A 16,244-nucleotide genomic window follows, 5' to 3' on the forward strand; every position below is an offset into this window, starting at 1 on the left:
TCTTATGGGTTGGGGATGGATTTTGAAGAAGATGGAACCAAAATTGTTAAAAGAGCTGTCGCTTTAAGAATGGTCCCCTCTCTCACTCTTGTAAGAGATCTCACTACTTTATTCAAAAGATCCAAGTTAAAAAAAAAAAGTCACAGCCTTTTAGGCTCTAGACAAGTCCATAAATAAATTGCATGAATACCAATTTGAAAGGAGCAAATAGCCAAATACAGTATTGCAAAAAGAAACACAATTAAAGCTCAAAAGGTGATCATTTCTCTTTAAAGATTAATCAATTTAGATCATATTATCAGTGTCAACCTCAACGAGCCATATATAAATAACTTTCATGGCTCGAATAATGCAAGAACTTTCTTCAGAGACTGTCATTAAGGGCTTGCATATAAATGTTAAACTTTAAACCTCAAAACAACTCTAACCATCTCTGTCACCAAACATCAACATGTGAAGCATGAAAGCAACTATAAACATGTGCAATCACATCAATCTCTTTGATATGAAAGTAACAAATCGTCTAATGTAGACAACATATATGAACAATACACATTGACAAGATTCAGTGGCCAAATAAGGGGATAAAGAAGTTCATCAATTGGGATAACAAATTAAAGAATGGTCTTTCTGAATAGTAAAGAAAGAAAAAAGAAAAAACTCAATCTATGAAACCGGTTCTTCTGAAAACAGCATTCCTTACCTGCCTGAGATCTCTCCCTTTAAGTGTCCTTCCTGCTCCTTCAAGCACCGAGCAAGATAACAATGAAGACTGAGCCAAAGACCGAGCTACAATCTCGTGAGGCGGAAGCATTTCGCCTTCTTCTTCCTCCTCATCATCATCCACCACATCAGTCAGCTTAAACTCCTTCTTATGGCGATTCATCATAGCCGAAGACATTAACGGCACTTGAACAGGAGCTGACTGAGGATACTTCCCACCACCACCACCACCTATAAAAGAAGCTGCAAACGGAAGCCTCTCTTGAGGAGGTTTAGGAGCGGATGGGATAGCTCGAGACGAAGACGAAGAAGCAGCTGAAGCACCACCACCACCACCTGAAGAAGACGATGAAGAAACAGTGGAGGAGACAGAAGTGGAGAGAACAGCAGCAGGCTTGTGGTGAAAGACATGACTCAAGTAACTGCTGTTTCCAGAGGATTCAGGAAGAGCCGCAAGGATACCAGAAGCTTCAACGTTTTTCAAACCGCTCTTGCTCCTCTGAAGCTGACGAGCAGGATGATGATGAAGATGCTGCTGCGACGGAGACGACACGGGAGAATGACGAGGAGGAGGCGCGTGAGATATGTCGATTGCAAAGATGTCGTCTTCATTAAACTCACCGTCTGCAGAGGCGGAGACTGTGGCTGCTAAAGATGGTGAAGGGATATCGATTCTTGTGTTTCTGTTCATTTTCTTTATAAAAAAACTCTTTTGAGATCTGTGAATCAGAGTCTCTTCACCTCACCCACCAAAGAAAGATTAGATTTTTAAAACACCTGAGAATTAAAGTGTAGAGTTTGGAAGTTAGATCGACTCATGTGAAAAACAGAAAAAAAGTTTCGAACTTTTCAATTTCTGGGTAAAATAAAGAAACAACCAAGGGTCGTTTTCAATCAAATATGAACTCTTCTCTCAATCATAACCACAATAAATTCAAAACCTTTCACGTGAACAAAGATGATTAGGTCGTTTTTTTTTCTTCTTCTTCTTCTTCCAGAATCAATTGAAATTGCAGCAAAATACGAAAGGTCGATCCAATTTTAACCAAGATTCATTTAAGCAACCATAAGAAGAAGAAGATTCAGAATCGAAAAAAGAAAGGAATCAAAATTTACCTCAACTCTTGGAAGAAAAATTAAGACAGCAGCAAATCAGATGCACGAACGAACCAGCTAAGCGATCTTAAAATGTTCAGCGAGAGAGAGAGAGACAGAAGAGAAGACCTGAATGACATTTTTCTATAATTTGGCATCCTTACAATACGTCGCCGTTTGTGTAACATTAAAGCCCAATAGAGTAGGCCCAAATTAGACTAAAATGTAAAAGAACTTGGTTTAATAAATACTAGGAAAAGAGTTTTGTTTTGTGTATACAAAAAGAAACCACCAATTTTATAGAAAAAACAAACCATTAAAAAATCAAACCAGACAATTTTGATATGTGAAACATAAACCGGTTTAATCAAACTCATCCGGAACCAGGCTTTTTGGAAATTTTGACTTCCTTGGTGTTTGGCAAACCCGGTTTAGTGGAGGTCTTTGTCCCATTGGGTGCTAATTTTTCCGGTTTTTAGCTGATTTGATCGGTTTACTGACGTGGCATTGAGCCCTAATCTCCCAAGGTCGAGCTGCAATCCACCGTTCTTTCCAACTCCATCCCCAGCTGTCTTTACCTAGGTTAAATGAAGCTTGACCTAGATACTGTGTAGCATTAGCCCTCCACTGCAAAAAAAAAATACAAAAAACAAGAAATTTACTTGAGCTACAAGTTATCTAAGTTACAAACCTACCAACGGACCAATGTTAAGTTGAAGTCTCAGTTTCATTGACCTGATGAGAGAAAGCATAAGCCATTGCTCGTTCACGCTTCACCGTAGCTTCTTCTTTCTGTTGGATCTTTGCTAGAATCTCCTCCATTGTTTCAGAACCTCCACACCATTCAACTTCTAGCTCTTGAAGCTTGATCTCCAGCTTCAACCGCTTCTCCAGTCTTTTGTTCTCGAGTCTACCTTGTGTCACCATATACAAACGTCTTTCTCTGATCTGACTCTGTATATCGCACCAAGTATGCATCACATTGAGTGCAGTTGAAGTTTGGTTACTCAGTTTATGGCCTTGGATCAGCGAGTTAAATCTCCTCGCGCTCATCAAGCTGCATAGTCTTTTCCTCGCCTGCAGATCAGATTAAAAAAAAAAAGTGAAGCGATGAATCAGAATTTTCAGATAGTGGAAAATGACGAACCTTGAATGCTCGAAAAGCCTTTTGAATGCGAATAACAGCGACTTCTCTAGTGAGCGTGGTGGAAGCAGAGCTTGATCCAACCGGTTTGACACGGTTTGATGTTTCAGAATGTACCTAGAGATAACATGTTTGAAGTCATTTAGGACAAGAAAGGAAAATAATGAAACATAGTTTATACTAACGTTGCCTTGATTTGGTTTGGTCTTCTTTGGTCCGTTTAGACAGGTGATAGAGCGGAGCAACCATCCAGATCCCATGACAGTAGATAATCAGTATAAAGGCAAGAGATTCTGATCAGGTAGGAGCTAGCAGAACATTTTATTAAACAAGATTATCACATAATCTGACTGAATATTTAAACCAGATTTTTGTATATATATATGTTGAAAGAGATATATGAGATTATAATGTGTTCTTTGTTTGAAGGCACAAGAAGGTTTAATGTTGAGTGGTTTTTAAGTAAATGAGAGAGAAAGAGAAGAGAAGGAGAGTTGAAGCTTCGCTCTCTCTGTGGTGGTGAATAAGCCCATATTGGTGACTGACATTTCAACCAATGGAGAAAGGTGTTGTTTGATCTTTTCTTCAAATTCAAGGTGGGGGCTATTTCTGATCATTTTAATTATTTAGGCCAAGATTGATGAGACTCATAGAAATGAAGGATTGATTCGCAAAATAAAATTAATGAATTTTTTCCCTAATATTGGTCCCGGCGGGGCTCGAACCCGCGACCTTCGGCTCATAAGACCAACGCTCTAACCAACTGAGCTACGGGACCAACTTATTAGATTTGTTCCATACTTTTATTTCTCTGTTTTGTATAATTTTTTCTTATGTATATCTCACAAAATTCCAACCACTCTCGTAATTGTTGATAATTGTAATTCAAACATACAAAAAAAAAAAAACAATATTTTTTAGCAACCAATGAATTTAAACACTATTCCCAAATTCTTGCATCCAAATAAAATTTCAAATTTGAATTTGTATTGTGCTTTTCTTAATCTCAGAAAATATCATGTATTATATAGTCTTTATAGACACAATATTAACTCATTATGTAAGAATGGAAAAATACTTAACACTACACTCTAACTAAATCACGATCTATCTGTGATGATACAACCTTTATTGACATAGTTCTATAGACTATATAGGCTTTACATTGACGTTTTAAAAAGGCAAATATCCTTTAATTAGTTTCAAAATTTGTTTGGAAAAAACTACATACATATATCAAATCGATAAATCCGTATAGTCTCTTGTCTCTCGATTCCATCCGTTCCAAGAGCTCTTTTGTTGGTGGATTATTTCGAGAATACAATTTTCATCATGTGGTATTTAGACACCACGACGATTTATATGTCTTAGCTAGGTGTGTTACGAACACCGAAATCCGAAAGTATGGGACAGTTCAACATGTAAAATATTGTTTAGTATTTTCATGAGTTTCTCAGACTATCAATTTAATATGGACTCTTTTTTTTGTTGGTCAATATATATATGTAATGTACAGATACCATTTTGAATGTTAAGAGGTTAAAAACTAGTGTGTAGATTAAAATTCTTTGTGACGAAACCAAAGTATGTATGTTTTCAAAAGAGCATTTAAAAAAAAAAACTTACTCAATAATAATGCTCCGAAATTTAATCTTAAATGTCACAAATGATTATTGTTAGTTTTTTTTCACCAAAAGGCCCTTCTTGTCCAACTCCTTACACATAACCCCAAACGTATAACTCCCCTTAGAGCATGGGCATCGGTTGGGACAATTTTCGGTCCCTCAAATTTAATAGTATTATTTTGAAAGTTTCTTATTTTTAGTATGAGCATTGGTGTGTGTCTATTTGTATTTGGTCCCTTGAATAAAATAATAATATTTTGAAAGTTTAAAATTGTAACTTTGGCTATGTACAAACCCTCTCTTCAACAAACTCCACATTTCATGTAAAAGTCAGCAATCGAGTTCCCCACAGAAACAAAAGACTCAAACCCTCTCTTCAACAAACTCCCTTGGATACACTTACCTTGAAACAGCCACGAGAGCTTAGCACAAGCTTTGAAAACAATGGGGAAAACGAAAAGATCGTTAAAGCGATCTCCAGCTCTCTGTACCAACATGTTCACATAACCCGTATTGTGATGAAAACCAATAGGACCAAGAAGAAGACGAGACGTTGTAGTACCTGTAGCAACGTCTCATAATTCACAACTTTGTAAGACAACTCATGGCAACTAGGTTATACATCCAAAAAACCAAAACCGAGAAATAAAGACTGATTTTAAAATTTAAGATGGTACTTGATTAGAAAAAGAGATTGTAGAAAATAAATTCCATAGTAGGTTAAGGCTTTTACTTTGGTTACTAAGTCAAAAACCAAAAAAACGAAACAAGATATTCTTAAGCATCAGAAACTTGGAGTTTGCATCACCCATAATGATCTGAAGGGGAATCCAAGTAAGAATCATCATATGCCATTATCAAAACACCATTTTTAAGCAAAGGGCAAACATAATGCTATTTGGTAAAGCTAGACATTCACTGTTAGATATACAAAAGAACCAAACCTGATCTGGCTGAGCATCATTAGAGAAGATAACATCAACCATTCCTACAAGCATTTTGTACTTAGCAGGGTGTCTAGCATCCTCAATGATTGGGATAACATTAGTTCTCTTCTTTGCGTACACACATTCCTCCTACCAGATCACAAATCCAAGATATATAAGAAACTCTACTACACCTCTAAAGTCTGATAATCTACTACATAAAAGATGAGTTTTTACTTACAGGGCCAACAAGATCAGAGACATGGGAGACTGTGGTTCCAGAAGCAGCACCAAGATACAGAACTTTAGCACCAGGTTTCTACATCAAAACGGAAATAACAAACATCAATATATGAAACAAGTCTCACAAACAGAAGCATCAATAAGATTTACTTACAATCCAGATGTTATCAACACCACCGAGAATAGCAGCTGCCAACTTAGAACGGAAAGGGTTCCAAACTCTGTATTCAACCTTAGTTCCATCTTCGTTCTGCAGATTCATTCTCATAATTCACAAATGAGAATGAACCGAAATCAGAATTTCACATTATAAAGAACACATTTTTTCAATCAGGGTTGAGCTCAAACATATCAGAACACAAACCCACAAACCGTAGGTCAAATTAATCCGAATTGGAATGTATCCAATACCAAATTCGAATCAACGATTCTGCTTAACCAAAAATTGGCATCCGTTCACTTAAAATTTTCTCAAGATTAATAAAAAAAACAGAGCAAAACCACAAAACTCTGTCTACGTACTCCAAACACGAATATTGAAGAAGCATTCATGGTGAAGGAAAGAGAGAGAGATTCAATCAATACCTGAGTTACTCAAAGCTGCAGGTGCTGTGAAAGAGAGGAGGAAGAAGAAGAAGAAGAAGACGGAGATGGGCTCGACAAAGTGTTTTGTGTTAACCCTACACAAAATTTCTCCCAATTACCAGCTTCCACGTGTCCAAGTAGACGGACGAAAAACGTCCCACTTTAAGATACGTTTTTTCATTATTGGGCTTTTTTTGATTTATTTTTAAAAGAAAAATACTGGGGGACGGCCCAAGTAGATGTCGATGCACATGGTCTTAGCACATTCTTCTTCGTTTTATTTCGTACTGTCCGTCCCTCCATCTAGATCGATAATTCGGGGTTCTTCTCATCTACAGCTTCTTCTCCAGTATTTCTCTTCTCAGGTATCCTTCAATGTTTAAGCATCAGCCAAAGTCAGTATATCCAAAATCAAAAGCATGTTATATATGTACCTCTTCGCATCTGGGGTCTAGTTAAACTCAACCGTAAGTAAAAAAAAGAAATACTTGAGATATTAAAACTTGCCTTTGGTTGACTCTGCTGCACCATGGTATTGGTAGCAATGTTTAAAAGCTTAAAGGGACCGGACCTCTGGTTTATAAGAGAAGTACGATGAGCCACGTCTTGATTATATAGCAAGTACCACTCCTGCTTGACAACCAAATCCAGAAGAAATTTGGTAAATTGTGAAAGTGCAATTGGGAAATTCCTGAAATTAGAAATCTCAACTTGGGATAAGATAATATAAAACTTGCCTTTGATTGACCCTTGGGAATCTTAGCAGGGTCTAGTCGATCCACATTGTTATGACTAGCCTCCAAGTCCCACTCCTGCTTGACAACCAGAGGCATTATATTTTACTTTGAAAAGGGTAAGACAGGTGACAAATGTATTTAGAAGCAAAGAGAGGTAGAGATGCTTACAGCATATGAATGTTGCGCACTCTTGAGATGCGTGGTGAAATATTCAAAGCTTTGGCCAGGAAAATCGCATACTGAGCAAGTCCAGGGAGATTCATTGGTTTCACTGCACTTTTCCTGAAGAACAAGTCTTGTTTTTTCCTGTTTGTCATCCCCCATATCAACATCATCATCTGCATGTGGGAATCCAAACTGAACTAGTTGAGAACAACAGCTTTGCTGGTTATATCAAGTGAGAGAAAGAGAGGGAGAGAGAGGGGACAAAGTTAAGACCTGACAGTAAGCTATTCCATAACCACTCTTTAGAAACACCACTGAGAAAGCTAAGCCAGAGCCAGTCGGGAGCTGGAGCTCGTTGAGGATATGCCAAAAGAATTCTGTAGCCCTGATTTTCTAAATCGTAAAGCGTACGAGCTAACGGTTCCAGTTCCTTAGAATCAGATATGAGCATTATAGTAGCCGGAGCTGGATTCACATCGGTCCACTCCACCAAACCCCTTCCAACGTCTGTTTCAGAAAAAGCAAAGTAACGTTTAATCTAGACTAAATCCTCCCTAATATACATAGAGAAGAAAGAAGATAATTTGTTTTATGTAACTAACCGTAGCCATGTTTAAGAGCGATTCCAGTGGAAGAAAGCTTGCGCAGAACGTCATCGTCACCAGGGATCTCTGTTAGGTTGCCAAAGGCAGTGATAAAGAAAGGACCAGAGCGGTAGCGCCATTGGCCTTAGAAGTGTCAAATGGTCCGTCTAGTGTCCGCTTGGACAGTTTTTTATTTGGGCGGAAAGTGGTCATGACCAAATAGACAATGATCCAAAAAGTGTCCATGCCCATTAAGACCAATTTGGCCTGACTTTTTCAACGCCGATTCTATTCTCCGACTGATCAGACAAGGATCATGGCCATCGGACAGCTGCTGATGTGCCACAGCACCATCGTTTTCTCCTCCTCCTTGTGCATCATCTCGTTTTTGTTTGTCATATTCTTCAAAACCTAGCAAAAAATTAGATTAATAAATTTAGGAAAACCAAACCGCAGTTTATGATCTCTCTAATCTAGAATTAAACGACATTAATACTACCTTTTAGATCAAAATCACCGAAGAATATCAAGAAAAGTAGGGTATTAGGTTTTTAGGCTTATGTTTATGAACAAAAGAAAAATTGTTTTCAAAATCACAATAGTTTGTATATTTATATATAATAGTAAAATAATAGTGTTTAATAATATATCAAAGTTTTATATATATTATTATATTTGCAAAATATTTACAATACTAGATTAGTATCCGTGCTAGATCACGGGTTGCAATTCTATTATAATTTTAGAATAAAATATAATTTATATGATTTTTTTAAAAGGTATTTTGGATCAAACATTATGCAATAAAATCATATTTTATGATGGCTTGAAAAAAACACTTATTTTGTAAGTTTTATATTGTTAATTTTGTAATTTTATGTATGATAAATAGTTATGTTTGTTGTTTCTTTTTATTTTAATTTTTGAACATGTTTGGTGAAAGTTTTTTAGTATGACGCGTGCTTAGGTAAGATTTTATTTTCAAACTCGGAAATCACGATAATTGCCAAAATTTTATTCTTTTTGACGCATAACAGTATATTTTTATGCCTAACAGTATATATTTTGTAACAATACATGGAATACTAAAGATTTTATTTTGGAAATTGTATAAATCATTGGAATATTTTCTCTTTAAAAAGATTTTTTGGGATATTCTTAAATATATTTATATAGCAAATTCTTTGGGATATTCTTAAATATATTCATATAGCACACGGATTAACCAATTAATCTATAACTTTGTTTTGTTACCAAACTATATTTAATCTATAATCTATTTTGTAACCAACTTATAAAAATGATGTAGGAGATTAGTTATTAAATAAGCAAGTGTTGAATCTCAAAGGATTATAAATATGTATATTTTATTAAAAATAACTGAATAAGTAATTTTATTAATTTTAATATATATTATTAAATTTTATTTTTAAATAATTTCAGTTTTAAGTTATAATATCAAATTAAATTATTAGAATATCAATAAATATTAAGATATCTGTTAATTACAATATTTATTATTAATGATACAAATTAAAAATGTTAAGATATCAATGAATGGACCATATTTCAATTTTGACCTGACCCGTTTTAAAAATGTACTTCAAATACCATTGCGAAAAATCCGACTCGATAATAATCGGATCCGGATCCGAATCCGACCCGACCCAGACGCAGATCTACGCAAATTTTCTCATCCATTTAAATCTCTCTCTCTGTCTGTCTTCTTCTTCTCTTCTTTGTGCGTTTCATCTCTGCCTCCGTCTGTTCCGTCAGTACACGTTTTCTTACCACCCCACCGGGTTAATCTGAAACAAAAAAAGAGCTGCTTGCTTCTCTAATCGAAGAAACCCTCTCTCTCTCACACAATGGCGGCGTACAGAGCTGACGATGATTACGATTTCCTCTACAAGGTGGTACTAATCGGTGATTCCGGCGTCGGCAAATCCAACCTTCTCTCTCGATTCACCCGCAACGAGTTCAGCCTCGAGTCTAAATCCACCATCGGTGTCGAATTCGCCACCCGAAGCATTCATGTCGACGAAAAAATCGTCAAGGCTCAGATTTGGGACACCGCCGGTCAGGAGAGGTATAATTAACCATTTCTAAATTCAATTCCGCTCTTCTTCCAATTTGATTGATTGTGTTATAACCTAATCGACACATTTGGGGGCTTCTTAGTGAAAAAGTTTTCATGTACATATGTTTGGTGATGGTTACTTTTAGATACCGAGCAATCACAAGCGCATACTATAGAGGAGCTGTTGGAGCTTTGCTTGTCTATGATGTTACGCGACATGTTACATTTGAGAACGTTGAGAGATGGTTGAAGGAGCTTAGAGACCACACAGATGCCAACATTGTGATCATGCTTGTTGGTAACAAGGCTGATCTACGTCACCTAAGAGCTGTTACTACTGAAGATGCTAAAGCCTTTGCAGAGAGAGAGAACACATTTTTTATGGAGACGTCTGCACTCGAAGCGTTGAACGTGGAGAATGCTTTCACTGAAGTGCTTTCTCAAATATACCGTGTGGCAAGCAAGAAAGCGTTGGATATTGGAGATGATCCGGCTACTGTTCCTAAAGGAAAGAGTATTAATGTTGGGTCTAAGGACGATGTTTCTGATGTCAAGAAGGTCGGATGCTGCTCTAGTTGATCTCTCTCGATCCACAGCTATTTTGTTTCTTAGGAAGATATATGCAGATTATGCAGATGATAATACTCCTTTGTGTTTTCCTTTTGGTTGCTTCTTTTGGTGTAAGTTTTTCAGATCCTTATAATTATTTCTACAAAATCATATTCGAGAATTGATAAACAAAAAGATGTTTTAGATAAAGAATGTAAAAGAGGAGCAACCAAAATGTGCAATGAAGAACCAAAGAAGCCTGTACAGTTTTTTTATAGTCACTAAGCCAATCTCAGCTTTTAGACTGTCACCACAAATTATGTGCACAAAAGTACAAATTTACAGAATTTGGGGTTGGAAACTTACCCTGACTCTGTTTCTCTCTCTCTTATAAAACCAATAGATAAAAAAAAAGCACGTCTAAAAAAACCATCTGCGTACGGGTAACCAACCTCTCTTAGTTTGAATCCGTAGTAACCTCTTCTCCTATACTACTTAACCGTAGCTTCTTCTTCTTCTCCATGACCAGTGCCTCTGATTTACAGATTGGGCACACGTTCTTGATAACCAACCACTTCTGCAAGCATTCTGTGTGGTACTCGTGCTTGCAATCTAGCGTTGCAATCTTATCTTTGTGTTTGTAGTTTTCCTGTTAATTTCACATTATTAAGAAAAGATAATTTTACTACTAATAAGAGTCTAAGTGAACTTTGACTGTTTGCATAAGCTTTGGGGGATGCAGTCCTTACCTGGCATATTGTGCAAGAATCGCTTTCTAGATCGGTAGATGGAGCTTCTTCCAGGTTGATTCTGGTCGCTAATGAGGTTTTTCTTTTCAGAAGATCCTTAACATCTTCTTCCGACAAGCCAGTCTTCACAGTTCCAATCTGGTCGCTCAAAGCAAGAAGCTCCTGCACCATCCAGGTTTTGAATGTCATCAGATAAGACAAACCAACATGAATTCATTAAATAGCTATATGGTGAAAGAGTAACGTGGACCATTTGAATTATGTGGTCTAAAAGACTAACCTCATATGACATGTCCTCTATATCTAAGCGCATGGCTTGATGATCATCGACATAATCATCATCATCGTAGAACTCTCCTGCCTCCCAAAGTGCAACTTCCTAAACATATTAACATAGAAAAAGCCATTATTGGAAGTGAACACTCTTTTGAACAAACTGACTCTAGAAGATGACAAATGTGCTCAAGAGGATAGTACATCTGTGGGAATTGCTCTTAGGTGAGGAAAACCATGGTGTCTTAGTATTGCTCCAGGCACATAATCTTCTCGGGGATATTGTTGGTTTATCCTCAATCCGGTTGATTGAACGGGTCCCATATGAGTGTATGAAGTAGCATGCATATTTTCAGTGTATGAGGCTGAAGGCATGTGAGGGTATACAATGGGAGGAAGAGGTACCGGGTGATGGCTAATATAGTGGTTCCTTGGGTATACAGATGGTGGTGTGGGGTTTCTGCTACTAGATGTTTCATGGTATCTTTGGAAGCAGACATTACCAGAGTCTATGGATCCAGGAACAACGTTACCTAAGAGATCATTCAAGAACAAGAATAAAATTTTCAAGAACTTGCAAAATGAAAAATCTAAATGCTGCAAATAAAGATAGTACCAGGCATATAAGGTGCAGCGGGTACTTGGGACCAATGCGAAGACGATCCATCAGATCTGTTGCTGTTACAGTGTTGGTCATACCAGCCTGAGCCAAGAGGTGCAAAAGGATGAGCTGCATAGTTCCCTTGAATGAAGTTGTTATGGCCATGAGAGAGAAGTGGATCCATTGTAGCTGCTCCTTCTCTGTTCCTGAAACTTCCCTGATCTAGTGGTTGTGGATAACTACCAAACTGTTGGAATGAGATAGGTGCTGCCTCTTGTGAATTCAATTGAGGGAACGAACAAGGAGCTGCTAGTTGATACTGAGAATTTCCAGGCATTATTAATTCAGAACTCTTTCTTTTGTATCCCTGATCCATAAAATGGGGATTTCTCTCATGTTCAGCGGAATTAGCTCCAACAACTGCACCATAGCTTCCATGAGACGAGAGATAACTCGGTGGAGCTTCATAGTTCACGTAAGGGGGATAGAAATTTGGTGCGGTTGACATGGCAGAATCATGATTTGAAGCACATTGAGGATGGTACTGCTGTGGATGCCCGTAGAACATTGAGTTGTTGTCGTAAGGTTCTTGCAGAGAAGGAGCTTCTAAATGAGGAGCAATGTTCACCGGTGGGATGTTTGGATACAGGAAGTTAGTTCCAAAGCAAGGTTCAGGATGACCGAGAAAGCTTTGAGAATGCTGCTCCATGTCTGAACCAATCATCATATTTCTTCGTCTCATATTTGCTTCGTTGCAGAAACTCCCTGGTAGTTGAATTAAACAAAGATCAGCAAACAGTACACAGCGAAAGAACAAGTAAAAAAATTCACCCATAAAGACAGCAAAGACCCGATGTTATTACACCGCAAGCTCATTCTAGCTAGTGCTTTGCAAACAAGCACATTGAACATTCAAGCATCAAGAATACATTGCAGAGTATATGAAACAGAGATCAAACCCAAATCAGAAAGCAAGAAGAACATTCACAGGAACCAAACAGTGGTTTCGGCAAAACCAAACATTCTTGTGACAAAAACAAGAGTCTTGTATTATATATTAAATTTTAAGGAGGAAACAAGACAAAGCCAACTTGCCAGACATGCCTAACCAAAATCAGATCAAACCCAATTTCACAACCTAAACAAAAAAAAACAAGAAATTATAGGAAGGAAGTAGGGAATATATCATGAGATTTATAAAAATCAGCTCCTGACCTTGCCTAGCATCAAGATTGAAGAAACAAAGCTTCGAAAACAATTCAGCAAAAAAAGAAAAAGAAAAAAAAAANACTCTCAGATTGGTAAAGCGGATAATTTAGCACGCCGTATTCGCATATTATCGTACTTAGTTACCTGTGTAAATAATATTCCTATGCATTGGTTTGTTTGAGCCAATCTTTTGTACTTTGTTGTCCAAAAAAAATGAAAAAATTGATTAGTGTTGGTCTTCTTAAACCGTCTAATTTAAGAAGAAGAATTGGTCGGAGCCGGTTTTATAAACATGAAAACCACGTGACCCGAATCTTCTTATACCATTTATTTGACCGACTAAACCAAAAAAGAGGAAGAAGAAGATGATATCATTTGTCAACATCAGATAAAAAAAAAAAAAAAAAAAAAAAAAAAAAAAAAACACTTGAATTTTCGTATAATCGGAAGCTGCTACAGGGTATGTAGCACAAACACAGAGGGTTACAAAATATTAAACAAACAACAACCTAGACGATCAAAAGAGATTAAACCCAAATCTCGACTAACCCAATAAACAATGCAATTCATCAGCAAAGCTCGTAAACAATTCCTAAAAGATAATCAGCAAAAACAATTAACCCAAAAAAAAACTCAGAATCAAAAAGCTAATAAAGAATCGTGATGATGATCATAAGAGAGATAAAGTACCTGATTAATCAGGGAGAGAGATAGGGAGATCCAACAACAACAAGGACGAGCGAGAGAGAGAGAGAAGATGATGAAGATGAAGACGTCGGTTTTTTCTTAGTTTCTAATTTATTTTCCTCACACGGTGACGGATGGTTATATTTATTTTTTCCTCTTTCTTCTCTGTTTTCTTTTATTTTTTTTATTATTCTCTTAGGATTTATCTTTCCTTTTTCATTTTTTATTAATTTTAGTATTTTACTACTTTTTTTTTCATTGGTTTCTTCTTCTCTTTGAGGTTTCTGACTGCAATTACTTTTTTTTTTTTTATTCTTAAGTAAAAAAAAAAAAAAAAGATCATAATCAATATCCCTAAATATGAGAACGACGTCGTATTTAATTTAACATAATAATCTATTAATCTCTTTAATAGTTTAAATTCTCATCTAATTACCACTTTTAATAACAGGATCGCTTTTGTCTTGTACCAAAGCATGCCCAATTGAATTTAACAAGAAAACAAGCATGTCACTGGCATATCCTTTTAACTAATGAATAAGATATGCTTTCTACTCTAACCAACCAATTTTTGTTATAAACAAAAAAATCTCTACCTCGTTTAATTTTCATCAACATATATACATAGGAGTAGGATGATTTCAAAAAAGAAAAAAAGAAAAAAAAGATGACAACGTCGTTGACAAACAAAAAAGTTAGGCAGAGAGCTAAAGAACTAATGCAATAATATATCAGTGATCTGATTGATATGGAACAACATGGCAAAAAACAGTGAGTTATGTAAGAATAGTTACAGTTTTTTTTTTTAATTTCCAAAATGTAACTAGTGTTCGATCAGATCCCAACTCAACACGTGGTCGTGGTATCTCGACAGATTAAGAGAGAACAATATTAGTTAAGTTTTTTTTTCACATAAACGTTAAAATGTGATCTTTCGAATCAATCCATCAGAGAAAGATGTACGTTTTCTTACACAAGATAATAGTATCTTCCATGCGTCATGAGTTCTTTTTTTTTTTTTGTGTGTGTCGGAACAGAACAATTGAATGAATCCGAGGATGCAAGTAACATATGATGCGAATATTTATTTTATAGGGGAGGTGCTTCTGCTTTCCCATGTGCTAGTTATTTTGTTGGTTGAACCACCAAGTCACCTAATTACCCCCAATTAATCATTTCACTCTCTGTTTATGTTAAGAAAGGACATTACTACTATACTAGGATTGAACCCGCGGTACACTGCGGGGCGATTTAATCATATTATGTTTTTAATATATATTTTTCAATTTTTAAAATCTTAGTTGGAGCGGTATAATATTTATTTTTCTGTCATGTGTTGGTATATTTTGTAGTTCATATAATAAATATGAATAGAATTTGTAACTTAGTTCACCCCCAACTATGGTTATAAATATATAATATAAGAAATAAGTTAAAAATTTTAGTGTTGGTTTAATAGTTCAAACCCGTCACGCTAAATCCATCCCGCAACGGATTTAAAGATTTTTAACCCACTGAAAAATATCATACGGTAATATATATAAAATATATTTATTTTTATTGAAATATTTAGACCCGTAGTCGCATCCGTCCAACACACTTTAGTTTAATTGATAGGTCTAAATGTGAATACTAATTAACATGCAATACATCGCGGTACAAAATTTTTGGTTTACTATATTTTAGAAAATAAAAGATGATCATATGTTTTGTTATTTGATGTCATTTACATTTTTATGAAAACTATTATAATAGAAAAAGTAATGATACTATATTTTCAAAAGTGATAACCAATTAAAATTATTAATTATGTAAAATTCTAGTGATATTTGCAAAAAAAAAAACACAAATTACTTTTTTTTTTTCCGGCGAAACAAATTCATTCATTGATAACAACATGAGTTTACAAGGTCATTACAGAAACTTCAAAAGCAAATTATTACATAAGCAGAAATATGCGCCATATACTGAAGATGGTAAAAACAAAGAGTGAATTTGACGATGCTTTCTTTAAAGCCTTACTCGCTAACAGCCAAATAAAACCGTTATTTTCCTCCTTGGTAATCAATCTTCTTATACGAAAGTTGTGCTTGTCTAACTTTTCTTTGTAGAAATACCAAAATGCACATCGTATTACAAAACCCATTGCTTTCGTTGATAGCTCTGAACAGTCAACAATCTGATACCAATTAGTCCGTATAAGTGTTTTTCTAAGAAATACTGACCTTGTTTTCCTCTCGAAAATATCCCAAACAAGCATTAGTTTGTC

General features: G+C 35.9%; 4 protein-coding genes, 1 non-coding gene and 1 pseudogene across 5 annotated transcripts; 1 reads left to right on the top strand and 5 right to left on the bottom strand.

The window, feature by feature from the left end:
- On the bottom strand, positions 455 to 2,195 carry LOC104745789. The gene is made up of 2 exons (XM_010467137.2): positions 1,840 to 2,195; positions 455 to 1,500 (listed from the first exon to the last, which is right to left on the bottom strand). Exon 2 carries the CDS (start codon positions 1,412 to 1,414, stop codon positions 662 to 664), a length of 753 nt encoding a protein of 250 aa, XP_010465439.1. The 5' UTR covers positions 1,415 to 1,500; positions 1,840 to 2,195; the 3' UTR covers positions 455 to 661.
- LOC104745788 (protein IQ-DOMAIN 1-like) lies at positions 2,182 to 3,408 on the bottom strand. The gene is made up of 4 exons (XM_019237060.1): positions 3,148 to 3,408; positions 2,966 to 3,079; positions 2,554 to 2,895; positions 2,182 to 2,445 (listed from the first exon to the last, which is right to left on the bottom strand). The coding sequence occupies exons 1-4, from the start codon at positions 3,220 to 3,222 to the stop codon at positions 2,278 to 2,280; spliced, it is 699 nt and encodes a 232-aa protein (XP_019092605.1). The 5' UTR covers positions 3,223 to 3,408; the 3' UTR covers positions 2,182 to 2,277.
- On the bottom strand, positions 3,667 to 3,740 carry TRNAI-UAU. Its single transcript has one exon. It is a non-coding gene; the product is annotated as a tRNA-Ile (tRNA).
- On the bottom strand, positions 6,645 to 9,528 carry LOC109129077 (annotated as a pseudogene).
- On the top strand, positions 9,563 to 10,627 carry LOC104745791 (ras-related protein RABA1g-like). Its single transcript, XM_010467140.2, has 2 exons — positions 9,563 to 9,916; positions 10,054 to 10,627. The coding sequence occupies exons 1-2, from the start codon at positions 9,696 to 9,698 to the stop codon at positions 10,484 to 10,486; spliced, it is 654 nt and encodes a 217-aa protein (XP_010465442.1). The 5' UTR covers positions 9,563 to 9,695; the 3' UTR covers positions 10,487 to 10,627.
- LOC104745790 (E3 ubiquitin-protein ligase Arkadia) lies at positions 10,699 to 14,088 on the bottom strand. The gene is made up of 6 exons (XM_010467139.1): positions 13,979 to 14,088; positions 12,095 to 12,844; positions 11,683 to 12,011; positions 11,486 to 11,584; positions 11,206 to 11,367; positions 10,699 to 11,105 (listed from the first exon to the last, which is right to left on the bottom strand). Exons 2-6 carry the CDS (start codon positions 12,819 to 12,821, stop codon positions 10,914 to 10,916), a joined length of 1,509 nt encoding a protein of 502 aa, XP_010465441.1. The 5' UTR covers positions 12,822 to 12,844; positions 13,979 to 14,088; the 3' UTR covers positions 10,699 to 10,913.

This window comes from Camelina sativa, chromosome 15 (assembly GCF_000633955.1).
Source record: "Camelina sativa cultivar DH55 chromosome 15, Cs, whole genome shotgun sequence".
Taxonomy (NCBI): Eukaryota; Viridiplantae; Streptophyta; class Magnoliopsida; order Brassicales; family Brassicaceae; genus Camelina; species Camelina sativa.